At 42.6% G+C, this 14,873-nt stretch overlaps 1 protein-coding gene across 3 annotated transcripts in view; it reads right to left on the bottom strand.

The window, feature by feature from the left end:
* LOC147027132 (collagen alpha-1(XII) chain-like) overlaps nucleotides 1-14,873 on the bottom strand; it is a 365,482-nt gene that overhangs the window by 273,579 nt on the left and 77,030 nt on the right. For all 3 annotated transcript variants that reach the window (XM_085883313.1, XM_085883312.1, XM_085883314.1), the window contains exons 9-10: nucleotides 11,952-12,236; nucleotides 9,029-9,369 (exon numbers count right to left, since the gene is read on the bottom strand). In XM_085883313.1, the coding sequence (XP_085739439.1) occupies nucleotides 9,029-9,369; nucleotides 11,952-12,236 (626 nt within the window). The remainder of the gene's footprint in view (nucleotides 1-9,028; nucleotides 9,370-11,951; nucleotides 12,237-14,873) is intronic.

Below are 14,873 nucleotides of genomic sequence, written 5' to 3'. Positions count from 1 at the left end.
TATATATATATATATATATATATATATATATATATATATATATATATATATATATATATATATATATATATATATATATATATATGCGTATCTTCAATTTATCTCTTGTTTTTAAAAATGATGTTATGGAAAAAAAAAACCGAGCTGTTTTATAATGAATGACTCCCTCCAAGTCAGGAAAATGAATGGAGAAAGCTGAATGGTATGCTTATACCAGCATCATGAGAAAAGTGATCTTATCAGAATTGTGAAAAAAAGATATTGTAAAGCAAAGCAGAATTCAGAGAATTTTGGCATGCCTCACTATGCTCTCTTAAAAAAAAAAAAAAAAAAACACAAAACAACCCACAGATTTGTCAGGAGAGGCATACAATGACAGCAACAACAATAACAATAATTCTGGGCCAGAAAAGGTGTGAGAGGCACCGTCCACAAGACTTACATACCCATCAAGGATGGGTGATGGGATGGTATGGCGTGTGATAGTGTTGCGAATTTGGAAGCTGACTGCATACAACAGGCAGGTCCTATAGATCAGCTATGTCGTTAAGCATGTGTTTCTAGTTAGGGTCCCGTCCTATGTTTAATGGGTGATTAATTGTGCGTGTGCTGTGAGTTATTTTGATAGTTAGGATTTAAATTACCAACCACAACAATGACTTCTGCCCTCGCTTCCTTCCACCATCATCCACCGGCACCATTGCACGCGTGGGTGTCAGCACGTACGTGGGCAGAGTCCAGTGTGCTCGGCGGGGTATCTCTGGACGTTGGTGTGCTGGCTTCACCCCAAATATGGTCACAAGCGTTGCACTCTGCTTCACCCCAAATATGGGCACAAGCGCTTCATTCTGGCTTCGCTCCAAATATGGGCATAGAGCATTCTCTTTGCCCAATGAGGGAGCGTGAGCGTGGGATAAGAGAAGCGCGCGTGGGCCAAACGAGAGTTGTTGTTGAGAGATTGGAGAGTTGTCTTCTGGTCTTCGGAAGGGAGTTGTCTTCTGGTCTTCGGACGTCTGGTGGTCTTCTGAAGCCAGTCGTCACCTTCCTGGGGTCCCGTCAACAGAGCGTCTTCTCTTGTGGCCTGTGTGCCTGTGAGCCTGTCCCGTGAGGATCGCCTGCCTGGGCTTGGAGCGGCATTGTGTGGCGAGTTCGAATCCTGTCACACCAGATCGTCGAAGACTGCACGAAGCGGAAAGGTCGAAGAATAGCCTCTGACCTCCAGCTCGCCTTTCCTAAAGCTGGAGGCCTCCAATAAAGACCTGACGGGTCCGTTTCTTTTTGGGTGTACGTGTGTGCGTGTTTGTGGCGCCAGTCTGTTAAGTAAAACTGCATAAGTGCTTGTACATAAATTGATATTCCTTCATTATTCGGATAACTCTGCCGTCTTTCATGCTCCCCTGCCCCATTATAAATAAATATCCCTTTTTTGAAATGTTCCAGCTCGTTTCTGTGTTTCTTTCATTGGCTTGGCACGGTGTGTGTTGAGAAATAGCGAGGCCGTAAATTGTTCATTTGGTCTGACGGGTCTTGGTAATCTCCGCTCGGGTTACACACGGCTCGTTCCGCTCGAGATCCATCGAGGGTGTGAATTCCCCAGTAGCTTTGTACGCATGGGTAATTAGGTATATTGAAGTTTGGCAATTGACCCCTACCCCACGAGGTCGAATTCTTGGCGATTCATGGTCCAGTAAGGGACCCGTGCCTTTCGGACTTATCCAAAAGGCACGACCTCAATTCCGGTGTGTTCGGTAGAGCCGACTCTACTGCTCCCGCTAGCGGTCATACTTGCCACCGATACCTGGCCCCGTAACAATAGGACAGGAGAGCCAAAGAAAAACAACATCATGATGTAATAGTGATGGGAGTGCCACCCAAAGTGATGCTATATCATATCACATAAGTACTGTTATGATTATGGGGGTATATGGAAGAATGTAATAGGGAATAGCATTGTGTAAAGTTGCTTAGTACGTGGACGAGTAGAAAGCATCGTGATGTAGTAGTAAGTGGGGAATCTGTGAGCTTATGTGTTATGTGTCACCACATGAGGGGTGGTGCGATGTTAATTAGCTGAGGGAGTAAGAATAAGTTCCCAGAATTTGATTCCCCTCTGCGATTTTTCTCCATGTTTTTATATTTCAAGATTGGCAGTAAAGGTGGAGAACATGTACCTGAAATCATAACAAACGGGCAGAAAGCCCCTTCTTCAAAGGTTGACAACAAAACAAAGTCAGACCCCGAAGAATGATTGATGGGCATGACGTCAGAAGCTAGCCGAGCAGGCAGAAGCCCACCTTGCCAGGATTCGTGGGAGCAGGCTATGCCCCGGAGGCAGAGGATAAAATAGGACAGAGAGAAGTGAAGTGATGAAGGGGAGCTTGCGCATTTTGAGAGGATTCTTGTGGCACATTTTGAGAGGAAAAAGAAAGGGAGCGCACAGGAGAGGTTGCGCATTTTAGGAGGAAGGAGTTGGCTTGGCATTTTGGGAGAGCCATGACCAGGGTGGAGGCACAAGGTGCATTGTACCAGAGGCGAGAGCAGAGATTGAGCACACATCTAGGAGGACGACAGCCATTGAATCCATGTTGAGGCGATTTGCTTCACATGGCGAAATAAGACGCCGGCCTTTTGCTTCTGATCGGGTCGATGAGGACGATCGGGGCACCCGAAGCCGTTACACTGGGGCTTTGAGCCTTTAGGTGGGGTGCCGCTCATGGATTGCCTGACGTGTGTTCGTCCCGCGACAAGAGAAGCGCCTCAATTCCACAAGGACCAGCTCTGGGCCAAGCTAAGTGCAAGAGTAGTTGGAAGAAGGGTTTTTCTTTTTATCTTGTTTCCCCGTTGTCCGTATTTCAGTCTGTGTGCGAGGCCTCGACTGTAGGATTTATTTATTTCATATCATTATCATTTCCTTTTTAAATTATCGTCCTTTGTGAATATTTGTTTTATTTTTCATTAAATGTATTCCTTTGAAGATTCTGTAGCAATGTGCCATCCTGGTGGAGCGCCCTGTGCTGTGCCCCCTCCTGGGTGGTTCGCCTCTCCGCCATTACGCCCAGTTAACGCACGCACATTGATCCTCGAGTCTCGGTTGTCTCCTTCAAGGGAGAGGCTTTGCCATCCATCCAGGTAGGGCTTTAACCCCGTGGACACGACAGCATGTTGTGATGTCATTCAGCATGGTGAATGATTAAAGAAATATTTACTTTTGGTTGTGTCAATCGGAATGAATGGAGGAGTTTAACGTAAATGTATATGCCTGAAGCAGAATCTTTACACTGTTAATTTTGCTTATAAAGCTTGATGACAATACTTGGTATGTGAAGTGGTGGAAGAGGAGATAAGAAGAGTAATGAGACACAGACGGAAGACAGACTGACATCGTCCATTTATTTATTTCGACATAAAGTATGTGATTGCATTCATTAATTTTGTGTTCATTTTTTATGCTAATTCATTTTTTTCAAAGGAATGATTGTTCATTAAAATCTTCCTTTTCTTTTATTTTTGTATACATTGATGAGAATCGTATTAGAGCGAACACACAGAACGTATAACAAAGGGAAAAGGAGACAAGAGGGGCGGGAGAGGGAATCACAAAACAGTGCGGAACAGAGACATCAGGAGATCTGTGGAAGGGAGAGGGATGGGGTGGGGAACATGGGGTGTACAAGATGGACATTACAGGGACTTTCAGGAAGGAAAGCAGGGAATTTGAAGGAGGTGGGTTTGGGGTGGATTAACAGGGGTAGAAACGATCGAGGTTTTGGATGGGGGAAGATAAGAGATTGTGGTAAACAGCTGTTTTGAAGGCCTGGAGGGAAGAGTGGGATTGAAGAGAGTGCGGGAGTTTGTTCGAAAGGCGGGAAAAAAGATGAATGAAAATGAACAGTCATTCTTTATTTTGATAGTTTTGCCAGAAGGGGGTTGTTGTCAGACCTTGAGCGCCCTGCAGAAATATGGGGGGGGGGGTGGACATATCGCAGACAGAGTGGGGGAGGGCGAGGCGGTAGAGAAGACGGTAGAAGACAGAAACACTACCGACCTGCCTATGGTGAGAGAGTGAGGGACCCAAAGACTCAACCTCATCGCGGGAGATACCAATGATCCTAAATGCCTTGGTTTCCACAGCGTGACGCCAAGAAAGGTGAGAGGCAGGAGCACTAGCCCAGAGGGGAGAGCAGTACTCCATCAGGCTGCAGAGGAAAGCTTTGCATGTGGTCAGTATCTCAGGTGTGCCAAGGAAGGACTTTACACTACAGAGGATTCCCAGTCAGTAACTAGCTTTGGAGCCCATCTTGGAAATGTGGCTTTCCCAGGAAAGAGCATGGCAGATAGTGAGACCCAGAAGCTTGAATGAAAAGACTTCTTCAAGAGGATTGTTGAGAAAGTAGGTGGGGGGAAGCGAGGGGGAGTTCCAGATGGTCCTGTCGGATAGACATTGTGAGAGTGTAAGATTTATCATGATTGAAAGACATGTTCCAAGTGTTGGACCAGCTTGTGATATTATCCAGATCTGCAGAGAGTGAAGAGGCTGCTGCTTGCCAATCTGAAGTATGACAGATGGTACTGCAGAGGGTGGAGTCATCAGCAAGGAGATAAAGAGGATTTTTCAGAGATGGAGAGATCATTAATGAAAATCAGAAAAAGAACAGGACCCAAAACACTGCCTTGATGAACTACAGCCTGGACAGGAAGAGGGAATGAGAGTACTCCTTTAAGGGCCACACATTCACTGTGACAGGAGAGGAAGTCTGTAAGGCATGAGTGGAGATGTCCTTGGATACCATAGTAAGAGAGTTTGGTGAGTAGGACAGGTGCGAGACCATATCGAAGACCATATGTTTGAGTCCACACTGTTAAGGAATAGGGTGAGGAGGATGTTTTGGGTGCAGGGGAGGGAGAGGGTAGGATGAGGGAGGAGGGGGAAGGTAAGGAGAGTTGTTGAAAGAGTGTGGGGGATTGCAGAATAGCTTGGGGAGGGGGCCAGATGAGGAGGAGAAAAGGCTCAGTGGTGATGGGTTGAGGTACAGTGGGGACTAATGAGAGAGGGGGAAGAGGGCATTTGAAGATTGGAGGAGGTGGAGTGATGAGATGGAAGAGAGAGGGCAGGGGAAGGAGGCAGATTTGTGTTTGTGAGGTGGAAATTTGGAGGAAGAAGGGTGAGAGGGGAGATTTGAGGGAGAAGGATGAGGGTGAAGTTTTTGAGAAAGGTGATAGGGAAGCTTGAAGAGGGAAGAGTGTGAAGGTTATTTGAGAGAGGGGAGACATGATGAGAGCAGGCACGGTCAAGGGGCAGCAGGGTGATGTGAGAGATGGGTATAGGGGAAGGATGAGACTTGGTTGTGGTATGGTGAAGAAGGGAGTGGGAAGGGGGAGGTACAAGAATTGAGGGGTTGGGAAGAATGGGAATTGTGCCGAGAGGAAGGAAGGAGCATGTTTGTGGTGAGGAGTGTACCGATTGAGAGAGATAGAGATATCTTTTAGGTTATAATGGAGCCAACAGATGTTAGAACACCACACACTTTGGGACAACAGAGGAGGAGGTGATACTGAAGCAGAAGAGAGTGAAGAGGTGCCATGAGCAGAGGTAGGATGAGGGGCTTGGTGGGAGGCTTAAGGAGAGGGTACAACAAGTCAGGAGGAGTGAGATTTCAGTGGATGGGATGAATTGGTACTGAAGTTGGAAAGAAAGGACCATTGATTGAACATGAACAATTGCAAGCTGGGACTTTAAAAAGTTTTAAAGTCAGAGATGTGATTAAAGACATTACGTAAGGGAAGCAATATAAAGGAGAATTAAGAGAATGGAGAAAAGAAATGTAACGGCGGGACTTTTTCGACATGGGATGAAGGAAAGGTTCAATTGAAAACAGTCTTTTGAAAAAGAAGAAGAGTAGTGAATTGTGATACAATACTGAGAACCACACGTGTGAAAGAGGAAGTAGAAACATTTTAAGAGACCATTTATTTATTTATTTTTTGATAAAAAATTAGTTAACATTAGATAAAGGAAAGGTTGAAGAAAAAAATCATGGAGGTGTATGGTGAATGTGACTCGGCCAAAGTAGAAGGAAGATGGAAGGTCAACAGAAGGAGGAAGAAGAGTCCGTACAGGAAGTCACGTGGTTATGCGGGGAATAAGGTAAGGAGGGAAAAGGGTTTTTTGTTGTATTTTTTTTATATTTTAACACATGAAATAGATGGTATCGTTGGGAGGGATAGAAGGAGGTTGGTGGGAAAAGTGTAGAAAATAAGAACTGATGGTAAAAAGGAGAAAATACAAATAAACACTATCATGCACACGGTTGGAAAGACAGGCAGGCTTCAGGGAAGCCCGATATAACAAGACTGACGAAAACTCACTAAAATAGCACAAATTTTGGAACAAAACCGAACTAGGAACATACAATAAACACGGAGGCAACAAAATAAACAGTCAAAACACGACAAATGACCAAAAACCTATCTTCGAGGAAGTCGGCAGAGACCCCTGAGAGAACCAACCATTACCTCAAAAACCTTGAATATTTTCTGGAGATATTTTGCAATTAATTAATGTGTCACTCATAAATTAACTTTTCTGCAAACGATAGCTTTATGGTGAACAAGGTATACAGGATATTGATTCATTACTGTTGTGTATAATGACTAACCTGTCTCTCCACGCAGCAGGAGATGGGGGGGTCTGCAATCGTGTGTGTGTGTGTGTGTGTGTGTGTGTGTGTGTGTGTGTGTGTGTGTGTGTGTGTGTGTGTGTGTGTCTGTCCAGGCCATAACTACTTTGAGCTTAATTTGAGCTTTCAACAAACCTTTATTATGAGAATACGGAGAAAATAATTAAAAATTGTTTGAAAATATGAAAGGGCAAAGTCATAGTGATTATAATGGCTCTTATTCGCCCCACCGCATTGCATCAAGCACAAGATGCTCCATTTTAAAAGATAATTTCCAAGTTTATTTACTTACCATTGAGCTTTAGTGTTTGTCCCGGCGATAACATTTTTACTAACTGAACTTTTGTCATCAAATATTCAATAAACTTTGATAATGGGAATATAGAGAACACAAATTAATAAAATGTACTTTTTTTAAAACTGAAGTTTTCATCAAGTTTAGTTTGAGTGCAAAGCAGACGCCAATGGGCTTTATATTTTGAGATGCTTTCTTGTCTGTTTTTTTTGAAGTGCTATTTCATTTTTTTTTTTAATAGGTCTTTCGCATAACCATGAAACAAGGATGTTGTAAGATGAACAAATCATTCCAGCTGAATTGTTCAAAGAAAATGACGAGATAATTAAATATTATTTTGAATACACATTTACATTTGCAAATAATACATGAGTTATCTCCATTAGCCACTGATTCGTTGGGAAAATTAAAGGCAAACAATTCAAAATGAATTTTTTTTAAAAGAGTAATTATAAAATATCATTATGATTTTCCACTTTAAATCAAATTATGGAAAAAAAATGCAATATTAGACAGCAAATTGGAAATTTCCCTGGAACTTGCGTTGAGCTAGCCCTTGTCAGTCCATGAGTGACTGCAAAATGGCAGATGCTTTTCAAGTTTCTTGGAGCACATGCAGAAAAGCTTCTTATTCACATCCTCTGTTCCTTGACATCGATCATTGGCATCAGTTGATGTAAAGCTAGCTATTCACCATGTGCTGCAAGCAACTTGACCACAGGTCTTTGTGCCGCGGTGGTAAAACTAATCTTTTTTTTCACTCACACGATAAAACGGCTCTTAAAAAACATACATAGAGCTTCACACAATAAGGCTACAGTGAAGCAACTTCCCAGGTAAGAAGAAAATAAATAAATAAATAAATGAAACAACTTCCTATGCAATGAATAGTATCCGATCAGAAAATGAGATCAAGAAAAAGATAATGAGAGGGAGAGAGTGAAGAATTCTTCCATATTTAAATTAATAATAAGTGGATGCCCCCTAATATTGCTCAGTTGCTCCTGTGTTGCTATATGACATTTTGCTCTTGGACTTCTCCCCTTTAATAAGAGTAAAATTTGACTGAAAGAAAAATAAACTACTGTTCTGGTGAAGTGCCAGCAATGAACATTGTATCACAGAACATGAATGGGGTTTTTTTCCGTTTAATGTCCGCCTCTTGCATTTGGACCATATCGGGCTCTTTCAGCAGCAGTCATTTCATGTCCACTAGTTTTTCCTTCTCTCTTGTCTTCGTTGTGATGAATTACAAGGCAGTTTTGAGTTTTTATGCTGCCGGCATGAACATCTGCATGAAAATGCAACGCGGATACTCCTTTGTGATAAAATCACAGAGCACCCATTTTGCTAAAGGTGATAAAAGTCAGAGAATATTGGCAGTGATTTTCACTGCCCAAGCTTTTGGTAACTTTGGTGGAGAGGGCAGCATTCCATCATGAATGTTTAAAAAAAAAACTACCCTGGCATCAGTTTTAAGTTCATGTTGGTGAAGTATTGATTGAAAGCAACTTGCTCCCAGCATCCTGCTGCTGCACTGAGGAGGATGTCAACCGATTCACAGTCTATAGAAAACGTCATAAAATCGCTATAAACATCTCATGTTTTCATAATAATATGATCAATCTGCAATGTGATCAATTAAAATGAAAACTTTTTCAAACAATTGGTGAGGGTTATATGAATAAAGTTTTACAAACAGGTTGAAATGTCATATTTTTCATATTCCTTTTGTTCAGTGAAAAATGAAACTTCTTTTGCTACAAAGGTTTGACTAAGGTGGGATGTTGGAGATTCAGAAACCGCCTCCAGGCAAAGCGTCATGTTTTGTATTTAACAAATGAAACCTTGTGCTCGGTTCTGGGTACAAGGAGGGTTTTCTTCCCATGTAATTCCACTGGGCTTTACCACAGCGCATATTTCCTCATTTCGTTTTCCGGAATTGTAAGTTCAGCAAAGCTTGGCAAGGGAAATTTTAGGATAAAATAACAAGACAAAAAAAGGAAAGTTAAACATACATTATTGTCCTAATTCTGAGATTAGTCCCGTTCCTCACCTGTGGTACATCAAGCCTGGCGCCAGCACGCTCTGTGAGCACACGGCTGTGCACGTATGTCATCGCACGGCCCGTGTTAGTGGAACCACCACGATAGGGAAAGGCTGCGATGGCACGAAGGACTGCATCTCGATCGGTATACTTGGTAAGGCTAAATTCCAGATGTGGCTCACGACTGTACTGCACAAGTCCGAGGCGGACGTGATCAGTACCCACGTGGAATGTGGAAGCGAGGGTGCGCAAAAACGCACGCACCTTCGAGAAATTGTCTAGGCCTATGCTGTAAGAACCATCCACCAGGAAGAGCACATCAGCACGGATATCTTCATATGATGTGCATTCTGCCAGGTAAAAAGGAGGGCACATGTTTTCAAGATTAGTCATTTTTCTACGAAATTAAGGCTCATAGAAGAGCGAGGCGTATGTCAGACACGCATGTCTCAAAACAAGTGTGACCTGAAAATTGTTCGACATAAAAGGTGGAATTTACATGAGGTATGAGAAATGATGAAACTTCTCTCTCCACAATACCCCTGCTTTAAAAAGATATGGCTTCATTGTGGGTGGTGCACAGATGATGAAATATTGTGTGTTGAAGATTCTTAGTTGGCCTTGACCATAGTATAGTTGAAGTTATTGTGGTGAGGCTGCTCGGAAGGAATCGGAATCAATTTTAGAACACAGACAATATCATTACACATGTAAAACTCAGACACGATTTGTTAAACGGCAACTCCAAAGCATCATGGGAAAGGGGGAAAGTTTGTAAAAACGGTTCAACAAAAATTCATTTCACTCATTATGTTCTTACCACATGCAGTCACCATCACCGGTTTGAGCATAATACTTCTTGCGGTAATGACAAAATTACTATTATCTCAATATCTCCAAGTATTTTGCTTCCTGGATAAAATATGTTTGATTGTTTTGACTCGTTTTTATTCCCTCTTTGTGTTTCCTGTGTTTGGTAGAAATAGGATGCTCAATACCTCCGATTGACATACCTGAAATAGTACTTTAGTGAGTTTTTTATACAACATCTGAGGCTTGTAATGGAGCTGCTACTTACACATGGACATACAGAGGAGACACAACTCAGTTTGGGGGAAGTGCCATCACTTTCTGGGTACCAGCAACATTATGTCACAACAATGGCACCACTTTTCTCTCTACCCTCCACAAGAGGAATTTCCTCCTCCCCATCGATGCCAACCTATGGGGATTGTCCATGATCGTATCCTTTTAAATGCTGAATATCAAGCAAGGGAGCAGCAGGTGCCATTTTTTGAAGGACTTGCTATGACTCAGCCAGAGTTTGAACCACCAACCTCCCAGACTCAGAGTGGACATTGTATCCATTACACCACCGAGTCTGGTTGAATATTTATCCAGGAAGAATTATTTCAGAGTTAAAGCATAATTTTGGAATAAGAATTAGTTTGGATGTGAAAGGCACCTGACAGATGGACACAGCTATGGCAGGTTGGAAAATGACATTGTTGGAAACGAACAGCACAGCACACACAGCACAACTCAATGATTGACTCAAAAAGTGAGAATGAATGTATCTATTGGTGGAAATGATGCATCAGGTCCATAGGTTGAGGATAAAAAGTTCCACGTGAAAGTACAGTACTGCAGTTAGAGCTAGGCTGAGTTAGGACAAATTTGGTCAGAGCTAGTAGTCAGAGTTGAGAAATAATTTGGGGTCAAAGAGCTACCATAATGAGGTGTAGTGTGTGGCGGGGCCAGAGCACAGAGATAGCCATGAGAGCAATACCGGAGAGCAAAATCATGACAAGGGTTCTGCATAGCATAAGCCAACCAAACTCTGGCAGAAACCCAGTAGAATATACTGTGAGTGGAGAAGACACTGAGCTGGCCATGGACAAAGTTAAAGAAGACTGTACTGCATAATTTGAGAGTATGAGAACAAGACTAGTTATCCTGAATGAATCCATCTCATTTAAGAGTTTAAACTTCAGAATTTGAAGGCAAACCACTGGAGAGCAGTGACTTGTCTCCCAAATCGTGCATGCATTGAGAATAGCATTGTCCTGTCCACTGTTTCCGTTTGACCCAACACATGCTACTGAAGCGAGATCGGGTATATCATCCTTCATTGTCTGCATCGTTTTTCCTTTTCAGCTGCACAAACCAACTGCCTTCACTACAGTTCATTACACTGTCATTGTTGCCAAACAAAGTGCGATTATTCTTCTTCCTTCATTTCCAAAGAGATTCTCCAAAGATATATATATATATATATATATATATATATATATATATATATATATATATATATATATATATATATATATATATATATATATATATATATATATATATATATATATATATATATATATATATATATATATATATATATATATATATATATATTCTACATACAGATACTTGGAGAGGAAGTGTGCCAAAACTGGCTAAAACAATGCATTTTCAACATTAAATTTAAGAAAAAATTCGGATTAATTAGGGAAGGAAAGATAGCATTGTGGTTAACACACTTGACTGATAATAGAGGAGGTAGAGAGTTATAATCCAGTTATGAGCAGCAGCAAATTCATGATTTGGCTTCAAAGGTTTGAGAACTTGTACTATTCTCAGGAAAAATACAGGAAATAGGAGGAACAGGCAACAAAAATAATAATAATTGGGTAATTGGTAAATAGGCAGCTGTCTCATTTTTCATCTTAACGAAAATCATAATCTGTCTGCCCCCTTTACACCGATATGAATCTGGTGTGAATGTCCACATTTTGGTAAACTCATTGACATATGCCCAACCTGGTAAGGGTACAAAAATTCAACTGATTAAAAGGCAGTCCCCGTGTTTGTACTTCGATTCTCAGCAATTCCCAAACTGAGATTCTGAATTTTTGCTCATTTATATTTCACTCACCAACAGTCACCTTGGTACTTTTTGTGGTGTCAGTATTAACAACAGGTACACTTTGTGCTGCACCAAACAGGGAAAAAACTTTGATCTCGTACTCCGTCTCAGGCTCCAGGTCCCACACCACGGCTGTGGTCTTAGTTGGGCCTATATTGATCTCTTTCGCTTGTCCAGCACCTTTGGGAGTAGCAGACACGCGATATCCGGTGGCTATGCTGCCCTCTGGAGCATGCCATACCACACGCATGGAGTGGGATGTCACGTGCAGCAGCTGCACATCTCGTGGCGGAGCTGAAAGTTTAGAAAGATGGACAAAAAGGAAACAAGACATAGTCACGTAATAGGTATGTAATAATGGTGTACGTATGTAAATCAAATATATATCTAACACAATGGGTGTTTGTGTATTTGTTTGTGTGATCTCTATCCCCCTTCAACAGGACAATTTAAGAAGGGTTTTAAAGGCCGAACTTTCAACAAGACTATGTTCATGACGTACAGTCTATTTTTTCAGGATGAAAAAAAACGAGCAAAACATTTTCCATTGAAGAGTAATTACGTCTCTTCTTTTGGAAAGGCAGACAGTGACTTGCAACCAGGCCTCAATGGCAGAGTGCAGTAGCGTAAAAACAAATAACAATAAATGCAAGGTTGAGAGAGGTGAAATTCGCTGCACGTGATGTGTAACGCGCGCAGAGTAAAATGAGTGTTCATTTACATACGTACGATGTCTAATAAATAAAGAAAATATAAGCACACCTAACGCTAGGCCAAGGCTTCAGGCTGTGTCAAACTCACGAGGCTGTACCCTCAAAATGAAAGGTCCCAGACGACAATGAAAATAGGATAACATTTTCACATGTTGTGTTTCAAAATAACGTGTTTTTTGCTGCAAAACATCATATCATCCAGTCTCCAGTCAATCATAGCAATATGTTGAATAAAATAATTCCAACCTGTCATTTTTGAAGGGCTTTTATTCTAAAATAAACATTTATGTGTGGAGTCACTCACAGAAAGAATCAGGCAGCCGAACAAAACAGAAATCGAGCGCTACTTTTGACTCACCCTGTATATATACATACATATATATATATATATATATATATATATATATATATATATATATATATATATATATATATATAACATATACATGCATATATGTTGTTGTTCGTCTTTCGGCTGTTCCTGTTAGGGGTCGCCACAGCGTATCATCTGTTATGATCCGCATACTGATTTGGCAGAGGTTTTACGCCGGATGCCCTTCCTGACCCAACCCTGGTCGCCTCTTACGACACAGGGATAAGGATTGGGTTTCGCCATGATTCCGGGATGCCCAACACCCTCTCATAGCGCGGCCCAGAGCAGAGCACCCGTCCTCAAGCGATCCTCCAACCCAAGCCTCCGAGTAGCCGGATTACAGGCGCACGCCACTATGCCCAGTATATATATATATATATATATATATATATATATATATATATATATATATATATATATATATATATATATATATATATATATATATATATATATATATATATATATATATATATATATATATATATATATATATATAAATATATAGTTGTGGTTACCAAATTCGCAAACCACCATTCAGGTCCCTTAGGTGAGGTATCTCGGTAAGTACATGTGTAGTTAGGCCCAAACCCGTTGTCTAGTGGGAATACATGTCATTTATGCATGCTGCGACTCTTCAGGATAGCCGTTTTTCTTTTGCTATCTTTATTTTGGACCAACCGCCATGATTACCACCACAACCACAACATCAACCACCAACCACAACGCCGCTTCACCACAACCGCCACGACCTTCACGTCACACCTCGCAGCCGTCGCATCGCCACCGTTCTTGCGCCGCCTGTGGGTACCGGTGTTGGAATCGTGCAGGGCGCGCGCCGAACAGCGTGTACAAAATCACGGATTTTGTGCTTCAAAAACGGATCAAAAACGACACACGCCCACTTTTTGCCATCCAATCGGTGAGCAAGGGGCGAATTGGCCCCGCCCCCAGGGCGATCGATATATGCAAATTTATGGATCAAAAAGCCTTCACGCCCACTTTTTCTCGGGCCAATGGGGAGCGAGGTGAAAGGTCGAAGGGAGGGGGTCAAAGGCGAAGCTAGGGGGCTGATAAAAGGACCGTGTTCGTCAGTCACGAGAGTCGGGGAGTCGAGAGGCGGAGAGTAGGAGAGTAGGAGAGTCGGAAACAGAGAGTCAAGACTTCGCGGGCGGTGGAGCTGGTCGTCGTGTGTGTTGGAGTCGGAACGGAGGGGACGGAGCTGTGGAAAGGCGGCGACACCAGACGAGGGGGTGCTCGCGTCGGGAGCTGCACCCCAGGGAGGCCGACAGCGCGACCTGGCCGAGGTGGAGACGCTCGTCGCGGGATAATAAAAATCCTCTATACCCCGAGCATCAGCAACCCCCTCCTGTTCCCCCCCGCGCTGAGATAGTGCGACCAAGGGGGCCCCTTTCCCACCCCCGACCAGACACCGTCCGCGAGGCCCGCGGAGTTGAGGCGCCATCGCCGCTCCTTGTCTCATCACCAGACGGGTAGGCCGACCCGGTCTCGGCCTCAGGCCCGCCTCATCCTTGAGGGTATTTCTTTTCCTTGGTTTTGGGTATGTGTTGTCGGCGCCGTCTGTGAAGTAGAATTGTATAAGTGTTGCCGTGTGCTCGGTAGTCGGTATTAGCTCTGCATTGTGTCTTCTCTTTTATATTTGCTTTTTGTGTAAATTGCATTGTGTCTTTTCTGTGTGCTTTTGGTGGAATTGAATATGTGTGCTTCCCGTGTGCCGTGAATAAATGTGCTTTGTGTTGAACTGTTTCCCGCTTCGCTTCGTCATTTCTCCCATTGAATCCTCATCTTGCTTCACGTAAAGGGTTGGTAGTGGGCTGAATACGC

Source organism: Eptatretus burgeri, chromosome 5, assembly GCF_056783735.1.
Source record: "Eptatretus burgeri isolate ZD-2024b chromosome 5, Ebu_testis_v1, whole genome shotgun sequence".
In the NCBI taxonomy this organism is placed as follows: Eukaryota; Metazoa; Chordata; class Myxini; order Myxiniformes; family Myxinidae; genus Eptatretus; species Eptatretus burgeri.
This window is presented reverse-complemented; position numbering and strand designations above follow the sequence as displayed.